The sequence below is a fragment of the Chiloscyllium plagiosum genome, unplaced genomic scaffold (assembly GCF_037043375.1).
Source record: "Chiloscyllium plagiosum isolate Xiang-an unplaced genomic scaffold, Cpla_swu_hap1 HiC_scaffold_35, whole genome shotgun sequence".
Taxonomy (NCBI): Eukaryota; Metazoa; Chordata; class Chondrichthyes; order Orectolobiformes; family Hemiscylliidae; genus Chiloscyllium; species Chiloscyllium plagiosum.
In genome coordinates, this window is record NW_028270173.1 from 62,998,809 (window position 1) to 63,013,612 (window position 14,804).

General features: G+C 45.8%; 1 protein-coding gene across 1 annotated transcript; it reads right to left on the reverse strand.

The window, feature by feature from the left end:
• Positions 1–2,316: 2,316 nt before the first annotated feature.
• Positions 2,317–9,760, reverse strand: LOC122547433 (uncharacterized). Its single transcript, XM_087979739.1, has 2 exons — positions 9,501–9,760; positions 2,317–5,229 (listed from the first exon to the last, which is right to left on the reverse strand). Exon 2 carries the CDS (start codon positions 4,834–4,836, stop codon positions 3,733–3,735), a length of 1,104 nt encoding a protein of 367 aa, XP_087835865.1. The 5' UTR covers positions 4,837–5,229; positions 9,501–9,760; the 3' UTR covers positions 2,317–3,732.
• Between the last annotated feature and the right edge of the window lie 5,044 nt (positions 9,761–14,804).

A 14,804-nucleotide genomic window follows, 5' to 3' on the forward strand; every position in this document is an offset into this window, starting at 1 on the left:
TAAGCAACCTGTCACAAGTCAAGTTCCAGTCTTTTCTTCCATTAAGATCAATGGATAAATCTTCCAAAACGTGGAACAATTCTCCTACCTGAGAAGGTACTCTCATCCACAGCTGACACCAATGTGGAGATTCAACATTCCATCCAATCTGCCAGCCTTTTAACACCTAAGGATGAGTCTTCGACAACTGTGACATCTCTGCTGATACCAAGATGCTTCAGAATACTCCCCACAAACTATCAAGGAATCGAGTCTAGTCTGAAGAAGGTAAGAGAAGTGATCTACTGGCCAAGGTTGAGAAATAAGATGAAGGATCACATCAGCGAGTGCAGTGCTCAGGAGCAAAAATATCCCAGCCCAGAATGACATTGACCAATTTATTATGTACAAAACTGTTACGTATGATCCTGAATCATTCATGAATAGGAACACACCACGCTGACGGATGATGAAAAATTGGGATTTATTATCGATTATAAATATATAGAGAAGATCAGCCGTGATCTTATTGAATTGTGGAGTGGGCTCAAAGGGCCAGATGGCGTACTCCTGCACCTGGTTCTTAAGTTAGAACATAGAACAGTACAACACATAACAGGCCCTTCAGCCCACGATATTGTGCCGACCATTGATCCTCAGGTAAGGTAAATCTAATATATGAACCCTCAAATTTCTGTGACCATATGCATGTCCAGCAGTCTCTTAAATATCCCCAATGACTTCGCTTCCACAACTGCTGCTGGCAACGCATTCCATGCTCTCACAACTCTCTGCGTGAAGAACCCGCCTCTGACATCCCCTCTATACTTTCTGCCAAACAGCTTAAAACTATGACCCCTCGTGTTAACAGTTTCTGTCCAGGGAAAAAGTCTCTGGCTATTAACTCTATCTATGCCTCTCATTATCTTGTACACCTCAGTTAGGTCCCCTCTCTTCCTTCTTTTTTCCAATGAAAAAAGTCCAAGCTCAGTCAACCTCTCTTCGTAAGATAAACCTTCCATTCCAGGCAGCATCCTGGTAAACCTTCTCTGAACCCTCTCCAAAGCATCTATATCTTTCCTATAATAGGGTGACCAGAACTGGACACAGTATTCCAAGTGCGGTCTAACCAAAGTTTTATAGAGCTGCAACAAGATCGCACGGCTCTTAAACTCAATCCCCCCTGTTAATGAAAGCCAAAACACTATATGCTTTCTTAACAACCCTGTCCACTTGGGTGGCAATTTTAAGGGATCTATATACCTGCACACCAAGATCCCACTATTCCTCCACACTGCCAAGAATCCTGGCTTTAATCCTGTACTCAACTTTCAAGTTTGACCTTCCAAAATGCATCACTTCGCATTTATCCAGGTTGAACTCCATCTGCCACCTCTCAGTCCATCTCTGCATCCTGTCAATGTCCCGCTGCAGCCTACAACAGCCCTCTATACTGTCAACGACACCTCCCAACCTTTGTGTCGTCTGCAAATTGCTAACCCATCCTTCAATTTCCTCATCCAAGTCATTAATAAAAATTACAAAGAGTAGAGGCCCAAGGACAGAGCCCTGTAAAACACCACTCACCACTGGCTTCCAGGCAGAATACTTTCCTTCCACTACCACTCACTGTCTTCTGTCGACCAGCTAATTCTGTACCCAGACAGCTAAATTTCCCTGTATCCCATTCCTCCCTACCTTCTTAATGAATCTACCAAGGGGAACCTTATCAAATGCCTTGCTGAAGTCCATATACACCATATCCACTGCTCGACCCTCATCAACTTGTCTAGTAACATCCTCAAAGAACTCTATAAGATTCGTGAGGCATGACCTGCCCCTCACAAAGCCGTGCTGACTGCATTTAATCAAGCCATGCTCTTCCAGATGGTTATAAATCCTATCCCTCAGAATCCTTTCTAACACCTTGCAGACAGACGTGAGACTGACTGGTCTATAATTGCCGGGGATTTCCTATTTCCTTTCTTGAAGAGAGGAATTACATTTGCCTCCCTCCAGTCCTCAGGTACAATTCCGGTGGAGAGCGAGGATGCAAAGATCTTCGCAAGCAGCGAAGCAATCACATTTCTCACTTCCCAAAGCAGCCGAGGACAAATCTGGTCTGGCCCTGGCATCTTGTCAATCTTAATGTTTGTCAAAACTTTCAGCACATCAGCTTCCTCAATCTCTATCTGTTCCAGCATGCTTACCTACTCCTCAATGGTTTCATTCACTACAAGGTCCGTTTCTTTAGTGAAGACAGAAGCAAAAAACTCATTTAGGGCTTCCCCTACCTCCTTAGACTCTATACACAAGGTCCCTATGCTATCCCAGATCGGCCCTACTCTTTCTTTGATCATTCTCTTATTCCTCACATACGTGTAAAATGCCTTTGGATCCTTCCTCATCCTTCCTGCCAAGCCTTTTTCGTGCCCCCTCCTGGCTCTCCTCAGACCATTTTTGAGCTCCTTTCTCGCCTGCCTATAATCCTCTAGAGCTGAGCAGGACCCTTGCTTCTTCCACCTTACGTAAGCTGCCTTCTTTCTTTTGACGAGAAGCTCCTCCGCTCTCGTCATCCAAGGTTCCTTTATCTTTCCCCTTCTTGCCTGTCTCAGAGGAACACATTTATGCATCACTCGCAACAACTGTTCCTTAAACAGTCTCCACATGTCTATGGTGGCCTTTCCATGGAACAATTGCTCCCAGTCTATGCTTCCCATCTCACGTCTGATAACATCATAGTTTCCTCTTCCCCAATTAAATATCCTCCCATTGTGCCTGCTTCTCTCATTCTCCATAGCTATGTAGAATGTGAGGCAGTTGTGGTCACTAACACCAAAATGCTCTCCCACCGCAAGATCTGATACCTGCCCTGGCTCATTTCCATGCACCAAATCCAAAATGGCCTCTCCCCTCGTCGGCCTGTCAACGTACTGAGTTAGGAAACCCTCCTGAACACACCTTACAAAAACATCTACTTCCAAAGCATCTGCTCGAAGGAGGTTCCAATCAATATTGGGAAAGTTAAAGTCACCCATTACAACAACCCTACTACATTCACACATTTCCAAAATCTGTCAACCTATGCTTTCTTCAATCTCCCTGCTGCTATTGGGGGGCCTGCAGTAAACCCCTAATGTAGTGACTGCTCCCTTACTGTTCCTAATTTCCACCCATACTGATTCAGTAGGCAGACCCTCCTCGACAATGGTAACTTCTGTAGCTGTGAAGTTGTTAATGCAAGAACAGCAGGCAAGCAGAACAATATTCAACTCGTATCAAAACACAAAGCATTTCAAAATGATTCAAGATCCCTCTCAGAACTTTAATTTAAACTTGGAAGAAGGGGCAGAGCATTAAAATTAGAACAAGGTTGTTCAGAGGTGATGTCAGCAAATAGTTCTTCACAAAAAAAGTGACCGGATTCTGGAATTCTGACACCAAAAATCAGTTGTGGCTGTGGGTCAATTGACCCTTTAAACCCCAGATTGATAGGAATATTGTTAACATTCCAATTACAGATTGACAAGAACTTGGCAAGTTTTGTTGATGTACCATGAGGTCCAACAACTGTATGAAACCTTTATTACTCAACTCAGATTGACAGATTTTCTCCCCATTTGAGTAAAGGATTGTTCAATTATCTGAGAGCCTTGTCACAACCAATGTAACTGAAGAGCACTTTGTGCATCTCCTGCATGTCCCAGGAGGTTTGAAGATGTTAGAAAAGCTTTGTTGCAAACACGTGAATGGTTACTCTCTTGTGTGAATTCTCCAATGAAGCAGGAGATTTGATGACCTTGAGAATGATTTGTCACATACCTCGCATGTGAATGGTTTTTCCCCTGTGTGAATGCGTTGGTGGAGGCGAAGGGTCGATGACGTTGAGAATGATTTGCCACACACATCGCACCTATATGGCTTCTCCCCTGTGTGAATACGTTGGTGTACACGGAGGTTTGATGACTCTGAGAACGATTTGTCACACACTTTGCATGAGAATGGTTTCTCCCCTGTGTGAATGCGGTGGTGCACAAGGAGGAGTGAAGACGTTGAGAATAATTTATCACACACTTCGCACTTGAATGGCCTTTTCCCTGTGTGCAGCCTCTGATGGACTAGGAGGTTCGATGACCTTGAGAAAGTCCTGTCACACACCTTGCACTTGAATGGTTTCTCCCCAGTGTGGACACGTTGATGGACAAGGAGCTGTGATAGTGTGGAGAACAATTTGTCACACACATCACAGGAGAATGGTTTCTCGCCCGTGTGAATGCGTTGATGTCCACGGAGGTTTGATGAGTCTGAGAATGACTTGTTACACACCTTGCACACGAATGGCTTCTCCCCAGTGTGAGTGCGTTGGTGTCTGCAAAGACTTGATGAGTCTGAGAATGACTTCTGACACATCTCACACGTGAACAGTTTCTCCCCTGTGTGAATGCGTTGGTGTCCATGGAGGTGTGATGATGTTGAAAATGATCTGTCACACACCTCACACGTGAATGGCTTCTCTCCTGTATGAATGCGTTGGTGTTTGCGGAGGTTTGATAAGTCTAAGAATGATTTGTCACACACCGTACATGTGAATGGTTTCTCTCCTGTGTGAATCCGTTGGTGTACCCGTAGGTTTGATAAAATCGAGAATGATTTATCACACACCTTGCATGTGAATGGTTTCTGCCCTGTGTGCATTCTCTGGTGCCTCAGCAGTTGGGAAGAAGAGGTGAAAGCTTTCTCACAAACCTCACACCTGTAGGGTTTCTCCCCTGTGTGAATCATCTGGTGTGCCAGGAGCCTTGTAGAAGTCACAAAAGATTTATCACAAACTGCACACTTGAATGGTTTCTCTTCCATGGATGTGTCTTTGCGTTAACAGTGCAATTTGGTTGTCATGAGATTTTATGAACCCGTGGAGCCTCAGGCTCGACGAATGATTGAAGCTTTCACCATACAGAGTTCATTCATACTTCTTCCCAGCCTCACCCTGACTGATCACCCACTGCTGAACCTTCAGAAAGGCTGATTGTAATGGAAGGCTATACACCATTAACCACTTCCAGACTGATGATATGTCAAAGCTCCCCTTACCTAACCAGTTTCACTGCCTAAACTTCTCTGTGTTCAGCAGTGCTGTCAAGGGACAGGATGTCTTCTCACAGTTGTGCAGTTGTTTCTTTGGGTGAGGGTTAGGATCTACTGTGGTGTCTATCTTCTGTTTACTCTCCAGCGTAGTACGGTGCAATCCTTCTGTAAAACAGTAAAAGGAAACATAATTTTTTCCAATTCCCTCTCCTTTGCTGAAGGGGCCCAATTCCCTGAGTGACAATTTCAGTTCAGTTTGGTCAATGCCAGTGTACTGCTTCACACGAGCCACCCTGCACCCCTCTTCAGCTCACCCTTCCAGCATATCCTTCTGATCCTTTTCCCTTCATGTGCTTATCTCTACTTTCCCCTTAAAGGCATCTCTGCTGTCTGCCTCAACCATTCCATGTGAAGGTGAATTGAAGAAATTTTGGAATTTGCTGAATACATTCAGAGCAAAAAACATGAGAACTTCCAGCTTGTCCTAAAAACCCAATTATTATCCTTCAGCGAAGGAAACCTGCAACAAACCACCTGACCTCATCTTCATGCGACTCCAGTTCAACAGAACCTGGTTGACCCAGCACTGCTCTCTGAAGTGACTGAACAAACAATGTTAAACAATCACTACAAAGCCCAATAATAAGAGAAAAATCAGAGAGAAGTTTGGATAATCTGTCAGAATATGAAGTTGAAGCTGATCTCAGACCCAAGAAATCTGTTACGTCTCTCCTTCCAAGATCTGAAGACAAGTCCTTAAATGAAGGAGAGCTGCCCACAGACTCAAGTAGCAGAGATACTCAGATCAATCAGGAAACATCCTACATTCCTCCGTCACCATCCCTGGATATGTCCCATTTAACAAGCAGTTGGGAAGTCCTCAATATTGAGTCCATGAAGTCTCATGGCTTCAGGTCAACAAGGAAAACTATCACACTCACTACAACTAACAAAGGTGTATTTTGGCAGGATGAAGCAACAAATAAGCATATTATCATCAAAATGTTGACAGATTGCAGAGCTCTGAGATAGAGGAATCTGGGTTGTTTCATGCATGAAATGCAAAAGGCTCCTCTGCAGGCACATAGAATAATTTGTAATAGACCATTATCATTCACCATGGTGGGAAGTGAATGCAAAAGTAGGGAGGGTGTGCTTCAGTTATACATAACCAGCACACTGGTAAAATCACATCTGCTGTCCTCTACATAAGATGTACAGTTAGCAAGTTTGCAGATGACACCAAAATTGGAGGTGTAGTGGACAGCAAAGAGGGATACCTCAGATTACAACAGGATCTTGACCAGACGGGCCAATGGGCTGAGAAGTGGCAGATGGAGTTTAATTCAGATAAATGCGAGATGCTGCATTTTGGGAAAGCAAATCTTAGCAGGACTTATACACTTAATTGTAAGGTCGTAGGGAGTGTTGCTAAACAAAGAGAACTTGGAGTGCGGGTTTTTTGCTCCTTGAAAGTGGAGTCACAATTAGATAGGATAGTGAGGAAGGCGTTTGGCATACTTTCCTTTATTGGTCAGAGTATTGAGTACAGGAGTTGGGAGGTCATGTTGCAGCTGTACAGGACATTGGTTAGGCCACTGTTGGAATGTTGCATGCAGTTTTGGTCTCCTTCCTATCGGACCGATGTTGTGAAACTGGAAAGGTTCAGCAAAGATTTACAAAGATGTTGCCAGGGTTGAAGGATTTGAGCTATAGAGAAAGGCTGAACAGGCTGGGGCTGTTTTCCCTGAAGTGTCGAAGGCTGAGGGATGACCTTATAGAGGTTTACAAAAGTATGAGGGGCATGGATAGGGTAAATAGGCAAAGTCTTTTCCCCAGGGTCAGGGAGTCCAGAACTAGAGGACATAGGTTTAGGGTGAGAGGGGAAAGATATAAAAGAGACCTACGGGGCAACTTTTTCACAGAGGATGGTACGTGTATGGAATGAGCTGCCAGAGAAAGTGGTAGAGGCTGGTACAATTGCAACATTTAAGAGTTATTTGGATGGGTATATGAATAGAAAGGATTTGGAGGGATATGGGTCGGATTCTGGCAGGTGGGACTAGATTGGATTGGGATATCTGGTCTGCATGGACATGTTGGACCGAAAGGTCTGTTTCTATGCTGTACATCTCGATGACTCTACAACTGATCACATTCTTTAAGCAAGGATGTAAACGCTTTGGAAGCAGTTCAGAACCAAGTATTACCAGACTAATAATGAAATGGACAGGTTTTTTAGAAGATATTGGACAAACTGACCTTATTTCTTCTAGACTTTAGAAGAAATGGTGATTTAATTGAAGCCTGATGACTCTTGAAAGGGTGGATGTGTAGAGGATGTTTTCTCTTGTCAGAGAATCCAGAACTGGAGGACATTGTTTGAAAACATGTGAGAGAATTATCTTTGTCACAGTCATGTGTCTTTGAACTCTCTTTTGCAAAAGGTGGTGGAAGTCCTTGAATATTTAAGATGTCGAGGTGTTGGATTGGGGTGGACAAAATCAGAAGTCACACAACACCAGATTATAGACCAGCAGACCTATTTTAAATAACAAGCTTTCAGAGTCCCCTTTGAGCCGAATGGATGCAGGACAGAAGAATATATGCAGGCTAAACACCAACAGGGGTATAGCATGCAGGTAATAAATAGAGCTAAACACCCCTTAAAATCACAGATCAAAGCTCTTTCACCCTACCTCACCTTGTTGAAAACTGTAGACAACCAGTCCAGGAACAGGAGAAGGCAGCTCCAATAATACGGGGTTAAAACAAGGACTGCAGATGCTGGAAACCAGCTCCAATAATACCTTCATTTACAGGCATGTTGGGCCCAGTACATGAGAGTGAGGTACAATTTTAAACAGTCTTCAGGAAAAAAACATTGAGTGGATGATCAAACCCAGCCTCCTCCTGAGGAGCTGAGAGAACTCTCCTACAAACCACTGTTCTCCCCACTATCAAGGTGGCACATATCAGGAGTGCATTACTAATACAAAGCTGACAAGACTATTATGTTTTAAACTTTCTTTAGAATGTTACAAAAAACAGGAAAGCCCAAAACAGGGGCGCAAAGAAATTGTAAAACTCTGCCTGGGAAAGGTTAAGGAGTCCGGTTACCATCAGGACATGTTGGGACTTGGAGCAAAATACAAAGTTATCACATCTGAAAACAAAGGCAAGAGCAGTTAGGGTTAACTGGATAGTCTTTCTGTTTCTGAGATTACCGACAGAGAGAGACAGACTGTCAGGTCTACGGGAGAGCCAAAGGACTGCAGCCAATGTAATCACTGGAAAGAAGAGGCCTTTCTGTGGCCTGCGAGGTAGAATATGGGAGGGAACATGGTCTCTGGTTGAAGAAACATATCCTGTGACAATCAAAAGTCTCTTGAAAATTTGTCTTGGGGAGGCCAAGAAAGAAATTGCTCGAGGTGACCTCACTGTTGGCAGTCGGTTCAGAATTTCTTAGGAAGTTCAGAATTACGGCTTTTGACAATGTTTGAAACAACAATTCAGTGGAACAAGGAGAAACAATTGCAGAATTTGAGGGTGATGTTGGATGAGTCTGCAAAAACTGTGATTCTGTAGTGAGCAAGACACAAAGTATGAGAGTGGTGTGGAGTGTTTGGTCATGTTAAAGATATTTCTTCAGTCATTTCAATACGTTGGTTGGTATAATTTAGCCAAATTCCTTTCAGTGGATTTGTTTGATTGAGTTTTGAAGTTTTTTCATGTGATTCCTTCATTTCAGTCACTGGGAATACAAACCTGTTTTATCATTTTTTAAAGTTGACATAAGTTATTATCGCTCAATTGACAGCATAAAAAATGATCTGATCACAATCAAATCGCTGTTGGTGGGATCTTGCTCTGCACACTTTGGCTGCCATATTTTCTTTATGACAACATTGACCACACTTAAGATGTATTTCATTAGTTATAGAATACTTTGAATTATGTGGGGTTGGTAAAAGGATGTATGTAAATGCAAATCTTTCTTCTTGTGGGAGGTGATAACAGAGGTGTTGGGCGATCATGGAGGGATTTGAAAAGATAGGAAACAGCCAGATCCCATCACACACTGAGTGCAGTCCACACGATAATAACCAGCTCCCAACTCGACAACAGAAAATCAGTAAGAATTCTCAGAGCCTCTGCACGTCCCAGATAATGACACCTCAGGAATGTGGCATCAACAAAACTCAGCCTGGAAATCAGAGGGAAATGCTTCCAATAAACACACTCAATATCCAACACACAGCTCCAGTCACACAGTTCAGCACAAAGCACCGAGTAAACAGCTCTCTCAGCTGGATCCTCTCACACAGCATAAGGGACATTTCCACCCCTGACTGCCCACAGGATAGTCAGACTGCCTGAAGATTGGTGTGGATATTATGGGATACAATTTGTATAAAAGCTGCTCCTTCACTCACCATCTCCTCACTTGGTTTTCAGTCCCTATAGGAAGTGAACCAGCTCTGGAAGAGGAAGAGGAGACAATGGGCAGAGTGGGTGGGCTCTCTGATTGACGTCTCTCACAGTCAATCCAAATATTTCTGGAGCAACATGAGTTTCTTGAAGTGTCTTCCCGATTTCCAGCGGCTCCGAGTCCTGCGCAGGTGAAGCCAGGTTCTCACCACTCCGAACTACAAAACCCAAACGGCACATGAAACTCGCGACTGCGCACTGACGGGCAGCAATATGGAATTCCTGGACCACGTGGCCGCGGTGCCTCACGGGAGTGGTGGTTCTGACCTGCGCAGCGGCGGTTGCCGGACAGTGTTCAAATCTGAGCGCGCGAACCCAAGCAGCTGTGACGTTGGCGTTGCTGGAATGGGAGGTGCGCCCCTGGAGGTGGCGACAGGAGCCAGGATTGCAGCCTCTTCCCACTTTCTCTATCTCCCATGAGCCTTCCTTGAGCCTCCTCCAACCTCCTCCTCATTCTGGTCTCCCTCCAGCTCCCTGTCATGATCATCCATCATCACTCATCCCAATTTGTCTATTGTCCTGTTACATATTCTGTCTCTCCTATTGGTTCTCATTGAATTCGATCAGGACATAATGAGACCATGCAGCCTGTCGTCTGCGTGCTGCCCTTCTCAAACTGCAGTTCATCGTGCGCAACTCCCCTGCTTCACCCTTTATACTTTCAATAATCATATAATTCTTTCCTCAATGTTGCAATGGAGTCTGACTGTGCCAGAGTTGTTCCAGTTCCTGACTACTTGCTGTATGGAGAGGTTTCTCCTCAGGTCACCATCGATTCACTAATTCCCTGACATCTAAACCCTCCAGTTCTCCATCATCCATCAGTCGAACCAGTTTCTCCCTCCCTGCTCTGTCCAAACCCCTCCAAGGGCAACAGTCCCAACTTCTCTACTCTCTCTGGAGCCGAAATTCCTCATCCCTGGAATTATTCTCGTGAATATTTTCTGCATCCTCTCAATAACTTCATATCCTTCCCAAACAGTGCTGCTCAGAATTGGAACCAATACATCACTTCAATCAAGACCAAGCCTGATTTTTCTACAGATTTAACATAACTTCCTTGTTTTTGTGCTCTCTGCTCCTGTTGATAAAATCTGTTTGCTGTGTGTTTTATTAATTTCTCTGTAAACTGGTCCTGCTGCCTTCTTCTGGAATTGAAGGGGAGAACTATCACTTCTGTGTGTCTAGTACACTTTATTGTTGTAATACTTGGTTGTCTTTTGGTCTGATGCCTCAGTCTAATCTAGTTTGTTTGACACAATAACCAGGAACTTCTTTGTTCAGTATTTTGAGTACAGGAGTTGGGAAGTCATGTCGAGATTGTACAGAACATTGGTGAGGCCTCTTCTGGAATACTGTGTCTAGTTCTGGTTGCTCAGTTATAGGAAGGATATTATTAAGCTGGAGAGAGTTCAGAAGAGATTTACCAGGATGTTGCAGATTATGGAAAGTTAGACTTCTAAAGAAAGGCTGGATAAACTGGGCTTATTTCACTGGAGCACAGGAATATGACAGACGACCATATAGAAGTTTATAAAATAATGAGGGATGTAGATAGAGTTAATTGTAATTGTCTTTTCCCTAGTATGAGAGCTTTCAAGACTCGGGGACACATTTTTAAGGTGAGAGGAGAAAGATTTTTTAAAAAAGGAGCAAATCGTTTCCACAGAAGGTGGTTCCTGAGGAAGTGGTGGATGTGGGTCCAATTACAATGTTTAAAAGACATTTGGATAAGTACATGAATAGGTAAGGTTTGGAGGGATATGGGGCAGGGGCAGGCAAGTGGGACTAGTTTAGTTTGGGATTATGTTCAGCATGGGCTGTTGGGCCAAAAGGTCTGTTTTGGTGCAGAATGACTCTATGACCATGTCATTGCTTATTTAAAATCCATCCCAATCCTCACAGCAACAGTTTTATCAGTTACCCACTTTGTAAATCTCATTGTACATATGCAGATATCCTCAGGTCATGAACCATGCTCCTATGATGCCCACACCAGTCCAACAGCCACCATTTACTGGTGATTAACTCGACGCATATGATATGCAGGAGGCTTTTCTGTTTCCACACCAATCCTTCATGAAACTGTGATGCCTCATGTGGCTTCATTTCAACTGCTACTTGATTCCACTTGATGCAGCTATTGTGATAGGCTGAGAGCTCGCCCCATGAAATGCAGGAAGAAACAGAGCCCAGGGAGCAGGAGATGGTGAGGAAAAGGATCCACCATTTGAGGAGTTTGTCTGACTGAAACTGAATAAGTATTTTCTGAAGGTTTGTGAGTTCTGTGATTGCAAATATTTGTTTTTGAGGTGCAGCTTTGAGTTCAATATGCTCCCAGCACAGAGGTAGCTGCTCCACATGAGCTGTAGGATCCAGTGTGGAATGGGAACAGGTGGATTTGCACAATCAGCTGAGATCCTTCATACTAAAAGCAGTGTTTGGTATTAATACAGTGATCTATGCTCTGCTCTGCTGCTATCATTGCCCATTCCTCTCCTCACCATGTAGTCTGAGGATTTCACCCCAGTATTTCAGGGACATGAGCTCCACAGTGAGGGGAGAGCGGAAGCCCTTACCCAGACCCTTGCTTAGTTTATGACTCCACAGCTCTTTACAGATGATACAGTAAAATCACCACACTGTTGAATGCGGATTACAAGAGGTTTTTCATCCTCAGAGGTGTTCAGGAAGCGAGAGAGAGGCGGGGAAAACTGTCCCAGCCCCAGGAAAGTATGCAGAACCTGCCCCTGCTGCAGACGATGGGGGTGGATGTCCGGAGGACCTCAAGAAGGTGAAGGGCCAGCAAGCCTCGCTCTTTGCCTCGGAGGCCTCCAAGATAATCTTCCGGTCCAGGGTCTGCTCGGTGGAGCAGGACGAGACGTGCTCACGTTTCTTCTTCCAGAAAGTGCACAAAGAGTGCTCTGTGCTCAGCAGCCTGAAGAAAGAAGATGGCTCGATAACGTCATCTCAGGCTGACGTCATGAGGATCAGTAAATCCTTCTATGCCAGTCTGTATGACGCGAAGCCAACCGACAGCGCGGCCTCCCAGTCGTTCCTCTCCTCTATCACGGAGGTCTTAGACGACAGAACACGTGAGAGGTTGGACCAGCCGCTATCACTGGACGAGCTGACCAAGGCCCTCGAGTCCTTCGAAAAGAATAAAACTCCCGGAAGCGACGGCTTACCGGTCGAGCTCTATTCCGCTCTGTGGGAGTTGATTGGCCAGGACCTGCTGGAGGTATATGTCAGTATGCTTCGGGCATGTACCATGAGTGAATCTATGAGGAAAGGCATCATCACCCTCGTCTACAAGCGGAAGGGGGAGAGGGTGGAACTCAAAAATTGGAAACCAATCTCACTGTTGAATGCAGATTACAAAATTCTGTCAAAGGTAATCGCCAACCGGGTCAGGTCTGCTCTGGAGTCGGTGATTCACCCTGACCACACCTGTGCTGTGCCGGGCAGGAAGATCGCTGAGAGTCTCGCACTCCTCAGGGATACGATCGTCTACGTGCAGGACAGAGGGTTGGACACCTGCCTGATCAGCCTGGACCAGGAGAAAGCCTTTGACAGGATAACACACAGGTATATGAGAGATGTTCTCTCCAAAATGGGCTTTGGGGAGGGAATCTGCAATTGGATCAGACTGCTCTACACCAACATTGTCAGTGCAGTCTCAATCAATGGGTGGGAATCAGAAAGCTTCCCAGTCAGATCTGGAGTCAGGCAGGGCTGCCCTCTCTCTCCTGCCTTGTTCGTGTGCTGCATAGAGCCATTTGCCGAGTCCATCAGGAAGGATGCGAGCCTGAGAGGGTTGACTATTCCTGGCAGCGGGGGCCTGCAGGTTAAGGCCTCCCTGTACATGGATGACGTCGCCGTTTTCTGGTCGGATCCACTGTCCATGCGCAGACTCATGTGCATATGTGACCAGTTCGAACAAGCCTCGGGGGCCAAGGCAAACCGAGGCAAGAGCGAGGCCATGCTCTTCGGGAACTGGGCCGACCAATCCTCGATCCCCTTCTCAGTCAGGACCGACCACCTGAAGGTGCTGGGCATTTGGTTCGGGGGGTGCTGGGGCGTGCGCCAAGTCTTGGGAGGAGCATATCAGCAAAGTAAGGCAGAAACTGGGCAGATGGAAGCTATGGTCGCTCTCCATCGCAGGAAAAAACCTGGTCATCAGGTGTGAGGCAATGTCATTTCTGTTATATGTGGCACAGGTTTGGATATTCCCAGAACCTGTGCCGCTGCAGTCACCTGGGCCAAGTTCCAATTTATATGGAGGTCAAGGATGGACTGGGTCCGAAGGGACTCAATGTATAAAGATCTAGGCAACGGGAAAAAAATACACCCAATGCCACCCTCACCCTGATGGCCACGTTTGTGTGTGGCTGCATCAAGCTGTGCGTGGATCCCCGGTACGCAAACACCAAGTGTCACTACGCACTGAGGTTCTACCTGTCCCCGGTGTTGCGAAGGATGGGCCTGGCCTTGCTGCTGCGGAATGCTCCGAATAGTTGGACCATTCCGTATCACCTGTCCTTCGAGGAGAAGTTTATGAAGAAAAGCACCTTTGACCACAAGTCCATCAGGAAGTGGTCAGCACATAGTGTCCTAGTAACCCTACAGGAAAAGGAGAGGGCGGATCCCTGTGCAGTTCCCTGAGCAGACTGTCAAAGCCATTTGGCAGAATGCCTCATCGCCAGAACTTTCCAACAAGCACCAAGACATGGCCTGTGAGATCCTTTATGCACGACCGGACTCTCAGCCGCATCGCACGCTGCCCTCGAAGCGGCTGTGGGGAGGGACGAGACTGTCACACACCTCTTTCTGGAATGTGCCTATGCAGAAGAAGTCTGGAGAGGAATGCAGTGGTGTTTGTCGAAGTTCGTCCCGAGCAGCGCGTGACGTGGGACTCCATGCTCTACGGTCTGTTCCCCGGGACGCACACCGAGACGAACATCAACTGTGCCTGGAGGATCATCAACTCGGTGAAGGACGCTCTCTGGGCGGTCCGAAATCTGTTGATCTTCCAGCTGAAGGAGTTGACTCCGACTGAGTGTTGCAGACTGGCACATTCCGAGGTCCAGGACTACGTGTTGAGGGATGCGCTGAAGCTTGGGGCAGCTGCCGCCAAAGCGCGATGGGGAAAGACCACCGTGTAACATCTGCCTACCAAGAACAGGGGGCCCACGCAGTCATTTGGGCTCCGCTGACGCCTCAGCTAAATATATGGAGAAATGATTGAT

Bases quoted from the DNA above. Each gene is read 5' to 3' on its own strand.
- LOC122547433 (XM_087979739.1), bottom strand. From the start codon at position 4,836: ATGGAAGAGAAACCATTCAAGTGTGCAGTTTGTGATAAATCTTTTGTG.